The 19,508-nt window shown below is 33.4% G+C and overlaps 2 protein-coding genes across 2 annotated transcripts; one reads left to right on the top strand and one right to left on the bottom strand.

Annotated features, from left to right (window-relative positions):
• Positions 1–1,035: 1,035 nt before the first annotated feature.
• Positions 1,036–5,953, top strand: LOC143630870 (uncharacterized). The gene is made up of 2 exons (XM_077099769.1): positions 1,036–1,124; positions 5,236–5,953. The coding sequence occupies exons 1-2, from the start codon at positions 1,036–1,038 to the stop codon at positions 5,951–5,953; spliced, it is 807 nt and encodes a 268-aa protein (XP_076955884.1).
• Positions 5,954–9,062: 3,109 nt separating this feature from the next.
• On the bottom strand, positions 9,063–18,939 carry LOC143634986 (uncharacterized). The gene is made up of 4 exons (XM_077102919.1): positions 18,312–18,939; positions 16,774–17,889; positions 11,971–12,229; positions 9,063–9,539 (listed from the first exon to the last, which is right to left on the bottom strand). The coding sequence occupies exons 1-4, from the start codon at positions 18,918–18,920 to the stop codon at positions 9,274–9,276; spliced, it is 2,250 nt and encodes a 749-aa protein (XP_076959034.1). The 5' UTR covers positions 18,921–18,939; the 3' UTR covers positions 9,063–9,273.
• Between the last annotated feature and the right edge of the window lie 569 nt (positions 18,940–19,508).

Genomic DNA, 19,508 nt, shown 5'->3' with positions numbered 1-19,508 from the left:
TACAAAGTTAAATAGATGACATTTAAGAGTTAGTTCATCAAATCATATTCAACAATCATTATATAAGAAGAAAACCATTCTATCATTTTTGCTCAACTTATATATCATCATAATAAATATAATAAATAATAAATGACGAAATATCGGCAAATCTTTATGTTCGAGTTATAAATTCGATCAAGAGTTCCATTGATTAATTGTTTGTCGCCAGCTAGCACCGAAATCGAAAATCTTTAAATGATGACTATTGGATCGTCATCTTCTTCATCAATGTTGCGAAGGAAGGAAGAAGACCATGAGGCTCTTGCTTCTCTTACTCCCAAGAAGCGAAGAAACCCTAAACACTCATGTGAGTTTTAATTTGTGGAATTTCTAAAACTTATGTTTCAATTAATTTATGAAATCTGAATTCGAATACATTGTTCAATTGATTAAAAAAATACGAAAATTAGTTCTAAATTGAAATTGAAATCGAAATCATAATTCAAATTTTCAATTTATCAAATCCGGTTGTAATGTTGAAAACTCCTGTTCTTCTACATGTTTTCCTTAAGAGGCATATAAAACCAAAGAATTGAATATATAAAACAAAAATAAATAAGTTAATGTAAAAAAAACATGTCTTTTTCAACAAGAGTAATTTCATAGAAACCATTACTTTATTGAACTTTTTAGTGTATAAAATAAATAATTAATTAATATTTATTTAGATTGTTCTTGGACAGGTCCAGATGGAGACATAATAGCACTATCTCCTACCACCTTAATGGCAAAAAATAGGTTTATTTGTGAGATATGTTTTAAAGGGTTCCCAAGGGAGCAAAACTTGCAACTTCACAAAAGAGGTCATAATCTGCCGTTTAATCTTAAGCAAAGTACTCCAAAGATTGGTGTAAAAGAAAGGTGTACATATGCCCTGATCCTTCATGCATTCACCACAGCCCTTCTCATGCTCTCGGCGACCTTACTGGTATCAAAAAACACTATTCGCGAAAGCATTGTGAGAAGAGATTCAAGTGCGCAAAATGCCCAAAGATGTATGTTGTTGAAGCTGACTTAAAGGCTCACACAAAAACTTGTGGTAAGAAAGAGTATCATTGCCATTGCGGCACTCTCTTCTCAAGGTATGTAATTTGTTATTCATCGTACTTATTTGCATACTTGAAATAAAATAATAAATTAAAGTAAAATTCAACATACTTTACTTTGATTTTTCATTTAATGTAAGATGCATTTATTTATTTATTTGACTACAATTACTTCAAAATATAGGATTTTTTAACAGCTAAATATAATATAATAACAGTAATAAAAATATAAATGATTCAACTAGCTATTTTAAATACAATTACTTAATAAAAATATAAGTATATTACACGGTAAAAAGTAGATGTTTAAACTATTTTACAATTACTAAAAGTTTTAAGCTTATTGAATGGTAATTAAAAAATATATGTTTAAAGTATTTTAAATACGATTACTTCCAATTATAAGTACATTAGTTGGTAAAAATGTAAATGCTCTATTTAAAATACGTCTAGACAAAAATATAATTATCGTAAATGCGAAAGCAATATAAATGTTTAAACTTTTTTAATTAACAATTACTTAAAAGCATAAGTATATTAAATGGTAAAAGTATAAAGGTACGTTAAAACTATTTTAAATACAATTCCATACAAATATAGGCAGATACATTAAATATTAATAAAGTAATACATTGTACATTAAATATTAATAAAGTAATACATTGTATATCACGTAATTATAAATGATTTATTTAGTTTTATTACACTGAAACAAAATTTAATAATAAAGTGGTTATGAGTTCTAATCTCATTTAAGACATGTAGTGAAATATGGATTAATAAAAAATAGTTATTAAAAAAAGCAAATTTTGTTTAAGAATATGACTTTTTTGTTTCTATACTATGATTTCTTTGGTTTTATTTCATTAAAGACTATTCAATCATCTCCCAAGTGGTCAACATTGTTTCTAGGATTTTTTTTTTTAATATAAATTATTACAATACAAGGTCTCAACGAACAACCACTTGGTTAAGAAACTTGTTAATTACACCTTCTAAAAATAGTTTTTAAGGTTGGCCGAATTAATTTTGCTAAAGCGGTCCAATAGTTTTTATATTAATTATACGAAAGATTTTATCATATATATCTACTTTTGATCATCATAATACATTAATACATGTTATTGTTATTCATAGGGAGGTGAGTTAATTTGTGGATACACACCCAAAAAATTTTGTGATTAATTTCTAGCTTAATCTTTTTCTTACAACACATAAAATAAATAAATAAATAATAACAATAGTAGTCAAAGAGAAAAATTGTAATGTGCACGATTGCAGTGCTTAAAATACATTTATATAAACAACCCCCCACCCACCCACCCCCACCCCCAAGTCTCTCAAAAGAATTTTTATTTTTCTAGTTTTCGCTCAATTAATATATAGTTCAATGTTTTTAATTTGTTTTCCAAATAACTTGAATGTTTTATTTATTTTTAATATACATGATTTACTATATAGAGAACATATATTCTTTGGTTTCTCAATAATTTATCAACATAAAAGTCATATTAAAATAATTTGTATTTAAAGTAAGTATCGATAAAATATAACTTATTTGACACACAACTCAACTTTTGTAAATACTTAACAAATGTAAATAAGGTTTTTGTAAAAGGTGAGGCTTTTGAAAATAATTTAAAAAGTAGTGAAAATAATATTTTTTCCGTAAAAGGAATTACAAAACCGGAAGTTTCAAATAATAAAGGGGCAACTTTATAAAATAGTAACCAAGTTTTAAAAGTGTTTCAATTAGGTCACTCAATTTTAAAAAGTGTTCCAATTAAGTCACTCAATTTTCATATTTTATTAAATTAAAGGTTTTAACATGTTTTTTAGCGTTTTTCTTTTTTGTTTCACATAGGAAATCTTTTTATCTTTTTTTTTATGTTGACGTTGAGTGGCGATGTGGATTTTATTGTTTATTTTGACTTTTAAAATAATTAACGTTTTTTATTTTTTTTAACTATAACTACATATATTGCAAATTCCGACCCCTACATATTATCCTCCATTTCTTTCTTGACGCACACAAAAATCGGTGAGACTCGATTTGAAGATTTAGTGACCCAATTTAAGAAAAATATACATGAGTGACATAATTGGAACACTTTTAAAAGTTTGTCACTATTCTATGAGATATTCTCAATAATAAACTAACTAATTTAATTAAAACTTTATCTTCATTTGTAAGTATATTCTTTTCCGTTGGTCTTTGTCCTCTTATCACGGGTGTTGTTAAACATACCCTTTTCTCTTCATTCTTACTAAACATACCTCTAAAATTTTACATTAATACAATTTAAACATTTATGTTTATTTTGTCATTTTTTCATCTTTTATTATCATTATTAAGTAATTTTTTTATTATTTAAAGAGTTTTACTTTTCCTTTAATCTTTTTTTGTATATTATAAAACATTTTTTTTTGTTTTTAAATAACAAAAAAATGTTTATGTAAAAAACTTTTTTTAAAATTAAAAAGAATAAAAACATTTTTTCTACAAGTGTTTTAATACTTTTAGGGTGTATTTTTCTTTTTAAATAATTTTTAGAGATGGCTTACTTCAAAAAAGAAACACATTTTTCATCAATAAAACAGATTAAACAATATACTACTTGATCAACAAGTTGGTTATTTTCTCATGTGACATTAATTTCATGCTTTCGAGCGTATCAAAAAATATTTAAATTATCTTTTTATTAGGTGTAAGGCATATGATAAGATAAATATATACAAAATATTTTATCGTTTTTATAAAGGTGTTATATTTATTATTCTTTAAATGCATTTTATAATGATAATAAATACTATTATTATAAAGAACAATAAACACAAAGAGAGAAAATAAAAAAAACAATAAAAAATAAACTTTATAGTATTTGATTTGATATTTTATAATGAGACTTGAATGACTAAAAATATTATAGGGTAATAATATGTCAAATAAAACTGTTGGAGGAAATGTATGTTTAGGGGATGGGGTATGCCAAGTACACAAGGGAAGTATGTTTAGCGTAGCCCTCTTATCACATACCAATTCAAATTACTCCAATACATTTCCTCCATCTAGGGGTTTGTCGTTTGGTTTGGATTGGATTTAGGCTAAAACCAAATGAATAACCTAAGGTTAGGTTTTCGGATTTTTGAAAACTGTTTGTTTTCCGTTTTGACATTTGAGCTTAAAATTTTCTGGCGAAAAGAAAACTAGCCCTAAATAATGAATTTAGGCCTCAATCATTTTGTTAGTGGAGTAATTGATTATTATACATTTTAGCTAAAATATTGAGTTACATATTTGATAAATTCTTATAAATTACTTAAATAAAAAATAAAATATTAAAGTTTTGAATTTCGGTTCGGTTATTTCGGTTTTTATTACATGCAACCCCAACCAGATTGTAAGTTTGATTATTACAAAACACATAAAATGAAATCGTCCGTTTTTGTTTTTGTTAAATTTTCTGATTTCAGATTTTTTTTTTTATTTCATACACACCTCCACCTCTACCTCTGCCTCTACCTCCACCTTAGCCAAATAATAATCAGAAAGCATGCATTGGGGATGCACTAATAACTTACAAAAACTTTTTTAGAAACTTCACTATTTTTTAGTATAATTTTTTCATTTCCCTTCCATAGTGTGATGGTGTCATTTCTTACTTGACTAACTTCCCTTGACTTTTTATTCAAACAATTTAATTCACTTCTATAGTGATAAACTGAATTTATATGATGATTAAAAACGATTATTTATTTAATATAAAGTTCATTTCACTAATATAATAGAAATACCAAATTAGCAAAACATAAAACCACTGTATTAAAACTAGACTAGTTGTATGTTGGCTAGTGTGAGTATCTCTCATCGTATTTTTCCAATTCGAATTCATTTGGTGGATTGTATATAATCCTGTTGCTCTACTACCTTGCATAAAATAACCCGACACTCGTGTACAATATTCAAATGTACGTTATATCGAGAGGTATATAAAAATGTATATTTGTTGCGAGATATTAGTTAGGTAATCAACAATATTCAAAATATCTTACGGAGTTTTTATTATTCTATACATTTATTGATTAAATGTAGTTGGGTCAGGATTGCCACCTCTGATTTAATCTATACATATGCGTTATTTTGCAGGCATGACAGCTTCATCACGCACAGGGCGTTCTGTGAGGCACCGGCTGGTGGTGGTCTATTACTCGGGGGTCCAGCAAACGAAGCCGGCTTATCCAAAAACACTCAGATGAGCTTAAGTTTGACTGATAACAATACCGGTACCAATGCTCCCTCTATCCAGAACCTTATTCACACCAACAACGACACCAGTCGAGCACTCAGCGTGTCCCAGTCAAGCCAAAACAACACCATGGGATTCAACTGTTACAGGCCCTCTATGCCATCTTTTGATCAACAAAGCCAATACAAATACCAGGGACATTTTGATACAAATTTTTTCAACATGAATAACTTTGGGAATACCGGAAAAGGTGAGGGGTCAACTTTGTTCTCACATACTGATAGTGCAGCAGCTGCGGTGTTGCCACAACTTTCTGCGGCAGCATTGCTTCGGAAGGCGTCGTTACTTGGTTCAAACTGGTCAAACTACAACAGTGCTAACTACAACTTTGTAAGAGGCTATGATCCACTTTGTTTCTCTAACAAGGGATATGCGAACAATATCCCTAACTATGTTAGCTGCAATACTGGTCATGCTGGACCCTCTGTGGTGAATCTGAACGCAGGTGCGGCTTATGAACAACAGGATTGCCATTATAGTGGTGCGAAAATTACGAGAGACTTTCTCGGAGTTGGAGAGGGGATAAGCGTAAGCAGGGACGAACCGGAAAGCACTTAGAGAGCATCATATCAGCAGTTAGCTTGGGAAGAAGTGTTGTTCTACAATGACTATATATATTAATATATATATATATATATATATATATTATGTAGGATTTCTTTAATGTGTGTGGTTTTTGGATTTCTTGTTTCATAAAGTCTGAATTTAAAGAAGCAATGACTTCTCTTTTATGTTTTATTCTCCTGCTCTCATGTTTTCTATTTTTTCTATTTTCATTTTACTTTGTTTTGCAGCAATATTTTTAGTTTGATAATATAAGTTATTTTATGATTAAATAAATGGTTTCACAATCTTGTTTTTGTACATGCAGTTCTTCTTTAAAACAGATAATTTGTCCATGATAAACTTTTGAATACAATCTTAATATAAGAAAATGGTTTTTAAAACAACTATGTTTGAGCATAAATGAACACTAAAAGGTTCATTATCATACACATTAAATACATATATACTGAAGACACATATTGGGAGAAACATTTGTTCCTTAGAATCAGAGAGAACTCTCTAAGTAGTTCCACCACTATCTTTTCTGTTCCTTTCAAAAAAATCAAGAGCATACTAGTTGGGTTGTTGTACCATAGGAAACGGACGAGTTCTTCAAGGGGAGACGTGAAATCTGTTTTAAAAAAACCTGTGTTGAATATAAATCCCCATCCACAACCTTCAACATATTTGCTCGTTTTGCATTCAAGTATGAAGTCGGAGAAATTGTTGAACTTTTGTCAAGACAAGGGTTTGAATAATCTCGATTTTAAGAACTTCTAGTTTTTATATTATTTATTGTTAGTTTTGTAAAGGGTTCTGTATTAGTCTATTTCCCACGAATAACAAAAGTATCGTTATTAGTAACCTTTTTATTATTTTTTTTAATAAAAGTTGAACCAACTTTATTAGTACATCATGATAATGACACTACATAATAAGCATCTTTCATGGATGGACATATCCCTTGGTAATCCTCAAGGTGGTTCTCGTCAATTATACTTTGTCGGGAAAAAGGATGTGGGTACTACATTTATCAACAAAAGTCTAAATTCTTCCCAAGTACGATTTGAACCTATAATTAGTCAATTAACACCCGGCCACTCTACCACTAGTCTTGCTCCTTTCTCCTTCACTAAAAATAGAGCGATTGAGAATCCCGGGAACCTTTCATGAATTTTACTAAGGGGGGTCAGCGATGGTAGTATGAATGACGAATAACCTACGAATATTAATGGTCGTTAGCATAGCAGTTTCACAGACGGATCACTAACAAGTATCAGTTATTGCTAACATGGTAGTATCACCAATGGATCAGTGACGGATCACCAGTGAGTCAACGATGGATCACCAACTCAGTGGTCAACACAACGGATAGTCCAACAGAACCAAATCAATTCCTAAGCTTTTACTTGATTAAAAAGACAGGCTTGGGTTTATTTTCCGGGAATACACGGCCTAGGCGGGAAATACTCGGCACCTAGATGTGATTACCATGGGTATGACACTTTATAAATATGGAGTACGGGCAGACCAATATTTTATGGATTTTATCATTAGACCCATTGTCGAAATAATAAGCTTTAGCCCATGATTTTGAGTTTAATACATAATACTCAAACTTTTAGCCACAACACTATTATTTTGATTTTTTTCTACTAAATGACCATTCTTGTTTTGAAGGATGTTGTTGGCTCTTCATAATACTCTTAACTAAAAAAGAAGATAGTTCTCAAAACATACACTAATTAACCAATCGAAAACTAAGCTCACAAAATTTTGTAGACCTCTTGCTGTAACCTTAATACGTCCCAGTTATGTAACAAAAAACATTCATACGCAAATTTGTAGTCACACAACACCACTATTTTGACTACTGAATGATCATTCCTGTTCTGAAGGATGTTCTTTAATACAATACTTAACAAAGAAAGATGGTTCAGTCAAGAACTAAACCACAAAAACATGTATACCTTCCGCTTTTACCTTAATAATATAACCACCAGACCTACCCCGCAAAAACATTAATGTTCAAACTTTCAGTCACACAACACTATTATTTTGACAACTAAATGTTCCATTCTTGTTTTAAAGCTCGTTTCTTTTTCGTCATTGTGAGTGGGGTGTAGGGGTGCAAACGGGCCAAGTCGCTTGCGAGCTACTCGAGATTTGATCGATAGGAAGCTTGAAACGAGCCAAGTGTTATTGAGCCCGAGCCTTAAATCAAGCTTGTTTAGTTATCGACTCGAGCTTTGTATAGAAAGATTGTTTAGGCATGCTGGGCCTTAACGAGCCTAGTGTATTTTTAAGCTTTTAACTCTTTTGCACTTCTATGTATTAAATTCACACTATACAACCAAGCTTTGGCTCGTTCAAGCATTGCCCACGAGCTCGAGCGGAGCTAAGGCTCGTTAAGGTTTTTCTCAAATTATACAAAAATAATTAAAATATATATATACATTAAGTAATGAATAATAAACGAGATGAGCCGAGCTCGAGCATGAAAAAACGACTCACCTGGCGAGCTTGAGCTTGAAAAAACGACTCACATGCCAAGCTCGAGCTTGAAAAAAGACTCATGTGTCAAGCTCGAGCTACAGAAAAGGAGCTTGAAACGAGTTGAGCTCAAGCTTGGGCCTTAGGGATGTAAACGAGCTGAGCCCGAGCTTAACTAGCCTTGAGCTCAGCTAGTTTTCACTTACGAGAACTCGAGCTTGGCTCGTTTATTATTTATTAATTATTTTTATATATATTTTGAGAAAGACCTAAAACGATCCTAAGCTCAGCTCGAGCTCGTGTAGTACATTAAACTAGCCAAAACTTGGCGGCTGTGCAGTGTGAAATTAATAGACAAGCCCAAACGAAGTAAAACTCAAAAATACATAAGGCTCAACAAGCCTAAACGAGTTTCTCATTCAAGGTTCAAGCTTGGACTGGATAACTAAACAAGCTTTATTATAGGCTCGGCCTCGCCTCGAGCCCAAAAAAGCTCGGCTTGTTTGCACCCTTATTGAACCTCTGTAAGTCAAAACAAGCCTAGTCAAGACAGGCTTGGCTCCTTTACACCCTTAGTGGGATGTTAAGGGGAAACAAACAACCAAACTAACAGACATACCCAGTAACATTCAACTCCTATTCCACTAGCTCCAAAAACAAAATCCTTTGTGAAGGAAAAATATGTGTACTAACTAGTAACTACTAACTATTAACCTTCTGTAAATATCAAAATTCTAAGAAAAACAACTGAAGTTCGCTCCGTTTGTGATGCTTTGAGGTGACACTATGGGTTTTCTAGCTGCTATAACTGACTAACTGTATACTATAACTAAACAAACTCAACTTGTGGTTGATGGGTCATCATTTCCTGTAGCTGTACAAGAACCTTTCATTGCTTCCACTGCCATTAAAACGGCGGCAGCCTTTTGAACCACCTCGTCCGCACTCATCATCAGTTTCCGAGCTCTCTCTCTCATCAGCTTAGCCTTAACACGAGCATGCTTTAAAGTGGTTAAAGCTTCCCGCGCCCTTAAGTCATCAAGATCCAACCCACCTGCTGCTAGTTTATTTAGAGCAACACTCTTTCTACCCTTCTTTTGCTTCCCTGAAATGGATAAAAACACAAACCAAATTAATTGGATATAAACCCTAAACAGAGATAGTGAGCCTAAACCCTAATGGTTGGTAACTAGGGTCGACTCAACCATTTTGGTGGCCCAGAATGAATAAAAAAAATCTGGGACCCGTTTCCAAATTCCATTGTTGGAAAACCCTCATGTAGGCTTCCGACTTTCGGTGTCTTTAAGCTTACCAACTTTGTTAATGGTTCCGAATTAAATCAAATAAACCGAATAATAACTCGTATAATATCATAACCCAACCGAATAAACCGGCTGAATTCGGCTTGGTTAAACACATTTCCAAATTTTCAGATTGGTTCGGTTTTCCAAAAATTGAATGTAAAACCACTAAAATTGCGTAGTTTTAATTAAAATCAATTAAAAACAATTATTTGGGTATTTTATCTAATATCTATAATTCTCCATCAATATTGATTGCTACCCTCTATTCAATGTTTCCAAAACGTTGTATGTAAAGCCACTAACTAAAACTACGCCGTCGTGATTAAACCAACTAAATATGATTATTTGGGTAATAAGCGCTCTATAATTCTCCATCAACTTATTCCAAAACAGAATGTTGATAATTTTTAAAAGATCTATAAAAAAATATGTAATCAAACAAAGATCAACAAAATACATACCGACATGTTCTCTGCGATTTTAAGTACAAAAACACATGCAAATCAGATTTTTCGTTATGGACCAAGTGTTACAGAATTCTTCCCATATAAGGTTTATTTAATTCACGAACAAATCAATAAGCTTTTTACTTTATTAGGTAGGTTAATTAATTAAAAAAACTTGAATTACCTTGAAATTGATATTAAGAAAAAAATAACAGTCAGAATCGAACCTCCACAAAATAAACCAAAAAATTAGCAGACACATGCTTCGACCACCCAGGCAACACGCGTTGTTTGTCAATCTATTATATATCTAATAACCTATTTACATACACACACACACACACTAGGTTAGAAACCCGTGTATTACAAAGGAAAGTTTCCTTAGCTTTGCAAGTTGTAAATTTATTACGAAGGGGTGAAAGGTAAAAAAAAGTTGGTTGGGATCATAGAAATGTGACTGGCGGTGGATAGTTACTTATTAGGTATAGATAGGGTGGGGTTATACTAAAAAAACAAATTATATCTAAAAGATGCAGGAAGCGCCAAGTGTCTTAAGTGGTAAGGGTAAATGCGTAAAAAAACCTTGGGCGAAAATAAAACACTATTTGTAATAACTGAAACACCTTTTGAAATAAACTAACACACCTGAGCACAAATAAAATATCATGTTGTAATAGGTTTAAAACCATTTGAAATAAATTGAAACATTTTGGCAGAAACAAAACACCTTAACAAAAATAAAAACTCCGTGCTAAAAATTTAAGCATTTAAAAAATCACACCCACGTCAACACTCTTAAATAAAAAATAATTATTATATATAACAATATTATAGTCAAAATAAATATAAAAAGATGCTCGAGTTTTGGTGTAACTTTTTTTAAATATTAATGTATAAGCACCAACAGATTGTTGATAACTAAAAAAGATTGGTACAAAATATACCGCCATGTTCTCCATGATTTTAAGCTTTTAAGATATAATTAGATACAAAAGCATATGCAGAATTGCAGATTAGATTTTGGGTTTTGGCCTAAGAGTAAAGAGAACTCCCATAAAAGTTTTACTTAATTCACCTTCAAATCAATAAACTTGTTGATATATTAGGTAGTTTATATTATTAAAAAAATGTTAAATTCCCACGAACTCGATATTAAGAAAAACGACAGCTGTGAGATTCGAACCTCCGCGAAAAATACCAAAACATAACAGAGACATACTTCAACCACTCAGCCAACGTGTAGTATTTATGTGTAAGTCAATTATAATTATAATAACCTATATGTGTGTGTTGGGGGGGGGGGGGGCGGGAGAAGATCATGAGAGAACTCATTCTTCGTGAGAGAACTAACGAGAACTTCATCTATCTATATTAAAACACCATGTGTAATAAAATTAAAACATCTTGGCAAAAAATAAATTACAATGTCATAATAAATTAAAACAAAAAACACCATGCATAAAATTAAAACATCATTTGAAAAAAATCTATCCAGGCAAAAATAAAACACAATGGTGACTATTAACTTTTTACCCCTTATCAAAATTGCCATGAACATGATGAACCGGATGACACGTGGCAATCTATCTACACTTTTTAGGTATAATCTTATTTTTACCCAAACCGTTACAACTTACATATATATAGATATTCTAACAAAGACTAGATGGGTCAAAATTGACGCAGCCCAAATCGACCCGCTCAAGACTAAACGGGTCAAATTTAACACTTATATAGTAATATTTATAACAATGCAAATGAGGTAAGAGTGAAACTGTTAACTTACCAGAAGAGCGATGACCTCCCGAATTGTCTACAGACACATCCTTTTGACTAGAAAGTGAAATTTTCTTTTGTGGCCTGTGTCTAGAACCCTTGTTAAGCAATTCCAGCCCGCGTGGCTTCAAACAGAAAGCAAACATAGGCGGTTTATCTTCTGCTGTTGACACCTTCTCCCGGGACCCACTGAGTGGACTCGTTGTCAATTGGAGATTTTGCTTTTCCCATTCTCGGCAATGTTTCTGATATATTTCCCATAATGGAGGCTGATTGATAGAAGCAAATTTTCATTAGATTAGAATTGTTTCCAAACAAAGTAGAAAACATTGATATCAATCACATATCTGTGCCTATATAATATAATAAATAACAAATGTATAACTAATTATTGTGTAAGATATATTATCAACCAAATCAAAACAAAACACTGGCTCGAAAGATATTTTCTGTTTTTGAAAATATAAAATATACCATTATGAATAACAGATAGCATATAGTGTGGCTAAGTAAAACAAAGCAAAAATTACTATATTTACTAATATACTACAGATAACTTACAGCAAAGATGTATCACTCAAAATCTGAAGTTCAAACATAATTGAAGGCATTATAGAAAAACATAAAAGATTAGCACATGTTACGAATGAAGATCTAACATGTAAATGCAGTTATGCAACTATTCATATCTAATGAAATGGTTTCACAAAGATTATTCTTAGCATAATATCAGAGAAATTGCAAGGCAGCTCAATATGACTTGATAATAAGTTACTAAAACAAGTTTTGCAATCATAGTTTCGAAGAAACAAGATAGAGCTCCTTTCTTTGAAAATAACGGACAACTTATTTCCATATTGTATTCAAATTATGATCCAAAAATATAGCATTACAATGACAGTCTAAGTCTGAATAAAAATGAAATAGCAGACATGAAAAAGTACACTTTATGGGACTTCTGATTTATTACCCTGTAGCTCAACTTTTATTATTTAAATCGTTTAACATAAAAGGCGGCGTGAATCTACCCATTTGGAATTTAATGGGTTGAATTGCCACAGCAATAGATTGACTTCCAAAATACTGTAAGGATCATATATTTAGCTAAAATTTATGGAGGATATGTTAAAACATTGTATGCCTAGCTTGTGTATTAACGGGTGTGGTGCAGGTGAAAAGGATGTTGTCAAAAGCCCATCAGGCACGAGCCTAGGCCCAGAAGCGAGGCGCAGGGAAAACGCCTTGCTGCTTTCTAGGCGCTCCGCTGACCTTCAGGTGAGATTCTGGTCAGATTCCAACGAGATTGGGCAAAATTCTGCAAATTCTGGGCAAGCTGGTCTGAAACATCGGAAACTGGCCTCGAACCAGCCTAAACTAGCCCTAAAGAAGCCTAAAACATGTCAAATAAAACCCTTTAAAAACTAGGGTGAGAAATTATGGAGGGATATACATCATCCTATCTTAATGGTTGTGACTTATAATAGGCAGTCTGAATTGGGTTGGTTAGCGAGATAATTTTAGTGATTAGTAACCTTTTTAATTAACAAGCAGATCGAGCTAAATTCCGTCTAAGGATATATACCTCTGTGGGACCTATAGCAAACAAGTACCGCGAGCATAAGCACCAAATTTCCATTAATATTACTTATTAATCAAGTAAACTATTTCTTATTTCACATGATAACGGAATAAGAAAAAGAGCTAACCGGGGGAGGTGGGCTACTTGGGCCTGATGTTTATCCTTACCTGCCTTTATGCAAGAGGCTTTTTCCATGACTCGAACCCGTGACCTCTAGGTCACATGGCAGCAACCTTACCGTTGCTTCAAGGCTCTCCCCAGACACGGATTTAGAAAAAAAATGAAATAAATTGACAAACTTAGCATCCTGTTCAATTTATTTCTAATTTATTTCTTTTGAATTATGTTGAGTTTGCTTTCACAAAATAAGCATGCAAGAGGTTTGTTAAGAGTTTTCTTCCATAAATGCAAACGATGGTCGAATACCCAATCAAGGATCCTAGAAAAATCTATTGCACAATTAGTTCATCATAAAAAAAATTAAGCACGCTCCTTTTTTAGAGGCTTTGCATAATTATGCAAGCCCATTTCATGATCGATGGAATTAATTAGTTAAGATCAGAATTCACGTCGAAATGAATTTGTGATGTCCAAGTATGTACATACAAGTATGTATTTCTTTATATAGATGAGTTTTGATACGTATTTCTTTATATTTATAGTTGTGTACTATAAATATAGCTGAACAAATTCTTATTCTGCAAGTAATAATGCAATATAGAGACGAAATAACTAATTTAGAGGTGTATAATACTATAATTGGTTAAATATTGCATGTGAACTAAGAAGCGAACAATGGTTCACTTATGAACGAGCAACGATCACAAATAACCAGATTTTAAATTACGTAGAAAAAAATTGTAAAAAATCAACAAAAGTATATCAAATGGGGTGTCAACTTAAAATGAAGAAAAAAACGCTTGTTTTTATGGTTCATTTAGTTATGACTTAATTATTATGTATTCTTTGTTTTTTTAATTTTACCTTCAATGGAAAAATGAGTTTGGGTACATATTTAATTTATAGTAGTGAATTAGTTTTAACAATTTGCATATAGTTGAACTGATTCTTATTATGTGATTAATATAGAGGTGAAATAACTATTTTAGAGGTGTATAATTGGTTAAATACGAACAAGTTAACACAGGTTCACATGTGAACTAGCACCCATTAAACATAACTAGATATTTGGTTACTTAAAAAATAATGTTAAAAAATCAAAGAAAAGTATATCAAGTAGGGTGTCTACTTAAAAAAGCTCGTTGTTTGATTGAATAAATATATATTGTTAAGGTATTTTAATTTTGAGAAGGAAAGAAAATGTTTCGTTAACCTTTTAAGAAAATATGTGTGTGTGTTAAAATATCTCGCAAGATTTCATTGGTATGCGGTGTTGAGTTCACACACTTAATACATTATCACCGAATAATCATTGGCAATTTGGCATTTCAGTCTGAATTAGGCTTCTAGGGTACGAGCAAAACATTTTATTTACCCTCCTTGAAGCTATATACCTAATGCTTGTTGGATATTGCTTTAGACCTCCTTTACTTTCATAAGTTTCATGTGTATCTTTGTTAATATGATGGTTGACTTTTCATTACATTTCAACTTTTGTCTTTGTGGAGATCAACCCAAAGGAACTACACACTGTGTATTGTAGTTTGTCGTTGAGGTTGACCGCTTTTGTTTGACAAGAAATCAAGTGTTGTAAATTTGTATTTTGGTCATTGTAGTTTGTAAGATATTTATTTGATAGGTTTTTCTTTTCTTTTCTTTTGTGGTGGAGTAGTGTGGGATGGTGAGTTGTCGTGTGTGTGTTAGGGAACCCGGGGGGGGATGATTTGTGGTACATTTGTGTTCATCGGTTCCTAGCTCCTCGTTTAGTTAAAAATTTCACACAAAGCGCATCATAACCTCACTTTGTTAGTTAGTAATCATATGTTATATTTTGGTCCATACTTTTTTTTAGCTTGAAGGTGTAGTCTTTTGGTTATGCTCTTACTAATCAACTACTTCGTTAGTACGCATGTAGAGTCATGAAGCAATCGATATGTGGCACAAAGTTCATATGTCAAGTAGAGAAGGCGGAACACGACGCATATTGGCGAGGTAACTAAGACAAAGAAAGAAGATAATTAATCTACATTGAGACTCCTTTGCTATCATAACAAAAAAATTATTGGCAAGTCATTAATTTATTACTTCATTAGAGAGAACTATATTTGGTTAATTACTTGTTGGTTGTTTACTTCATTAATTAGCGTACATTGTACATTTTTCTAATACTTTATGTCTACTTCTTATTACGTACTACATGTTGTTTAAAAAGCGTGAGGTGCTCTGAGCCGAAGGCACACGCACCACATACTTTTGGGATACTTGTTTTGAAGAAAAACTTCTTAATTGTTTACATATCATAAAGAAACACATTGATATAAACATAAAAACTACAACACTAACATATATATTATGACATACGACAAGTCAACAAGCAGTATAAAATCTAGAAAATAAGTCAATACAATCCTAACACATAGAGGTATAAGATATAAACAGGTATATTTGTAAAGTTCATATCCTATATAGATAATACTTGAAATACCCTATGGTAACACTCTCCATTAGTGTGTATGATATATATATATATATACCTAGAGAGAGAGGGCGAGGAGAGGAAATGCATATAAGAGAGAACTAATGCAGGAAAAGGGAGCAACTGGCTAAGGAATCGTATAGCAATGCCTAAAATATCTTAAACCAAAAAGAAGACCACTGAACCCCTTACTTACAGAGCTTTAAAACAAAATCTCCTAACTTAAACATAAAAAGAGCACCCGATAAGAGCTTGAATCCTCTAATATCATATAACACAGGCAATAAATCCCATTTACAAATCACAAAGATCATCCTAGGAATCAATCACGTTTAGAGACAATATAAAAAGAGAAACAAGAAACACAAGTAATATGTCATGTGTGAATTATTTATTGAAGAAATACTCAATTCACAGATCATTCCCAGAGACAAACACGATGTTCCTGATAAATCATAGCCCTGTTTCAACAAAATTTTAGTCACAGAACATAAGCATATGCGATTTTCTTATCCACTTTAACTGTAACCAGTGCATGAATACTTCAATATGCAAATCATGTAAAAGCAAGATTGATAAAATAACAATAATAATAATAAGGCATCAAGGTGAAAAGGTGTGTATCGGGTGTGGCATACCTGGAGTTGTCTGATTAACGGGATGCCCTTTCGTTGCCTCTTTTCCCACCAATAATCATAGACCAATTTTGCATCTTGCACGGGACTTACACTTGCAATCAGCTCCTCAATCTCCTCAGGGGTAAAATGGTCCCGCTTTTGAGCATAAGAAAGCTTCTCAAACAGATCCATAACCTTCTCAAAAACTTCATCTGATATTGAATCCTCTCTACCAACCCACTGCTCATCCTCACTATCCATGTCATACATGACATGTGATGCATCCAAAGCCATCTCCACATCATCGCCAACATGGCGCATGTACCGGTACCCACGGTTGAAACAAGGCATGTCGATATCAACACCGTCGCTAATAACACGAACACCAGGAATTGGAATCCTTTTTAAAGACGCGGCTCGTATGTTCTGATTGCGACACTCTTCATGCATCTCTTTGAATGTTGACCATTGACTCCTGTCTGGGAACTCGAGTCCCCAGTCCTTCTCGCCTTTCCACATCATCACATGTGTGTAACGGTTTGTGAACCCAGGTTGTAAATCCTGAACAGCCTTATACATGTACCTTAACTCGCCATTAAGTTTCACTACGAGTTTCCACTCGTTATGCTGATCGGATTCTAAAAAAACATGGGCCCCACATTCTCTCCAGCCTATGTTCTCACCATAGACTAATAGGTTAGCCTCACAACCAGCAAAAGAAGCCTCTGAGGATGTCATCTTATCTTTTGATTTCCTGAGTCTATGGTACGGCTGACTATTGCCTTTATTCTTCGGCAATGTATACTGAACCTGAGTTCTGGGCTTCTTAGGCCTGTTCCCAAACCAGCCTGTTTTTCCATCGGCCTCCAAGTCTCCATCAACACTAATACCTTTGAAGTTAGATGCTCCTGAAGAGATATAAGCTGTGGTTGGCTTTTTCCTGACATCAACAACGGGAGCACCTTGACCATGCTGTGAGCTGCCACAACCCACCCCCGACACAGCCTCATGACTACAAACATCCACCAACAAACGTTTGAGGTGTTGGTTAAAGGTTTGACTCGTAGGTAGAGGATTAGAAGATCCAGAACTATTAACTGCTAGCACGCCACCATGATCTGACTTCTTAAGTAAAACCTGCAGGACATAAAATAATCTGATTATTCATCCATCTTGATATTAAGTTTGCATTTAAGGTTATCATGCTTTGATCGCAGTGAAATTGTTTCTTGAACTATACAATATATATGGGTTGGTTCAATGAGAACCACTAAACGTTTTAAGAATCATTTATTCAGTGTAGCCATTCAAGAGTGAACACGTGTATAATAAAATGGTTCCTAGATACTTAGTGGTTCTCATTCTAGACAATTTATACAGTAAGAGTTAAAGCAGTGCTTGCAGCTCTTAACAATATATACATATACACACACAATGTGTTAGCTGTGACGGACGAGCAAATTTTGTATCTTAACTTAATTGGCATTTTATATTTTTACATTACGGTACCAGCTAAAAATGTTGGTCTAAGATAGATAGTTTACGAATGAAAATTGTACTTCATAGGAAGCAGTTTGAGCAGCATATGATATAACTGACTGTTGTGTTCCAACTTCCAACAGCTTAACATTGTCATATGTGCACTCGGAAAGTGACAGCTGTCTCGAGAGTACACAATGTGGCTGAAACTCAGAATCAAGATACTTCCAGTTATAATCTCTCACTTTTGGGAGCCTACAACATGAAAAAATCTTGTACTTTCTGAAACTCGGAAAAAAAGAAAGTTTCAGTCTTACTGAGGTCACCGGAACTTGCTGATTTACAGAATCATCTTCCTCAGGTTCACAAAACAGTTTTATGATTAACAAAACAAAGGCCACAGCTTGCTTTAAGCAACCTTCAAACCGAAAAAGCCTCAATCCGATAATATTATCAACTAACAGCACGTCCAAACAAACATTAGGCCACATGCTAACCATGGTACCATATCGAAGCAAAAACACACGGCGAAGCAACCACAATATATCTGTCCCGAGTGCTACGCTTATGAACAGAGGCCACAATGGTGCGTATACCTCAAACTTCTTACAATTTGTTAATGCTGCTGTAACTAACAAATCTGCTGATGTGTCACGAAACTTGCGGTTTCGGTTTCGGCTTCGCTTCATGAGGGAAACTAAAGGTACGTTATCTGAAAAGGCTGAATTGTGACTCTGCTTTTTCAAAGTGGAGGTAGATGAGTTGACTCGGGGAGTCAACCACCTGATGAGTGGCACTGACTCCATACAGGCATCCATGAAGCTATCATCCTGACCATGACCAGATGCTGTTCTTTCGTGGGTACCCTCTGATGAGGTGGCATCTTTATTGACTGGATCAGACCCTGTACTGGCAGCCATAAAGGTCTCATCTTTAATAATCGGCTTAGGCGGAAGCTCACGAGGCCGAAGCAATAGCTCAAACCTCTCCTCGTCAAGACAGACCCATTCATCATCCCCGTCATCATGTACTACATGATGAAGATTTGATCTTAGATCATACTCAGTTATCCGCCCATAATACCAGCACTTATCCAAAGGCCAGTATATCTTAATCTTTCGATTTAGGTACCAATGAGCACCCATCCGAAAGGTATGTACTTCATAATACCGCCGCCTCTTAGAAGTACCCTCACCAGCCAGACGCCTCTTGAGGCGTGATTCTCTATCTGCAGCCTCAGCAGATATCCGTTTCTCACCACCATTAGGCAATGCCGG

The sequence above is a fragment of the Bidens hawaiensis genome, unplaced genomic scaffold, assembly GCF_021521415.1.
Source record: "Bidens hawaiensis isolate Kalapana, Puna unplaced genomic scaffold, B.hawaiensis_p1.1 tig00000512_1, whole genome shotgun sequence".
NCBI classification, from domain to species: Eukaryota; Viridiplantae; Streptophyta; class Magnoliopsida; order Asterales; family Asteraceae; genus Bidens; species Bidens hawaiensis.
This window is presented reverse-complemented; position numbering and strand designations above follow the sequence as displayed.

What these genes read in the sequence shown, in the direction of transcription:
- LOC143630870 (XM_077099769.1), top strand. Translation starts at nt 1,036, where the DNA reads ATGTATGTTGTTGAAGCTGACTTAAAGGCTCACACAAAAACTTGTGGT. An exon ending in TGCGGCACTCTCTTCTCAAG is followed by an intron (nt 1,125 to 5,235) that starts GTATGTAATTTG and finishes GTTATTTTGCAG; the next exon opens with GCATGACAGCTTCATCACGC.
- LOC143634986 (XM_077102919.1), bottom strand. Translation starts at nt 18,920, where the DNA reads ATGAAGCGAAGCCGAAACCGAAACCGCAAGTTTCGTGACACATCAGCA. An exon ending in CTCAAACTGCTTCCTATGAA is followed by an intron (nt 17,890 to 18,311) that starts GTACAATTTTCA and finishes TATGTCCTGCAG; the next exon opens with GTTTTACTTAAGAAGTCAGA. An exon ending in CGTTAATCAGACAACTCCAG is followed by an intron (nt 12,230 to 16,773) that starts GTATGCCACACC and finishes TCTATCAATCAG; the next exon opens with CCTCCATTATGGGAAATATA.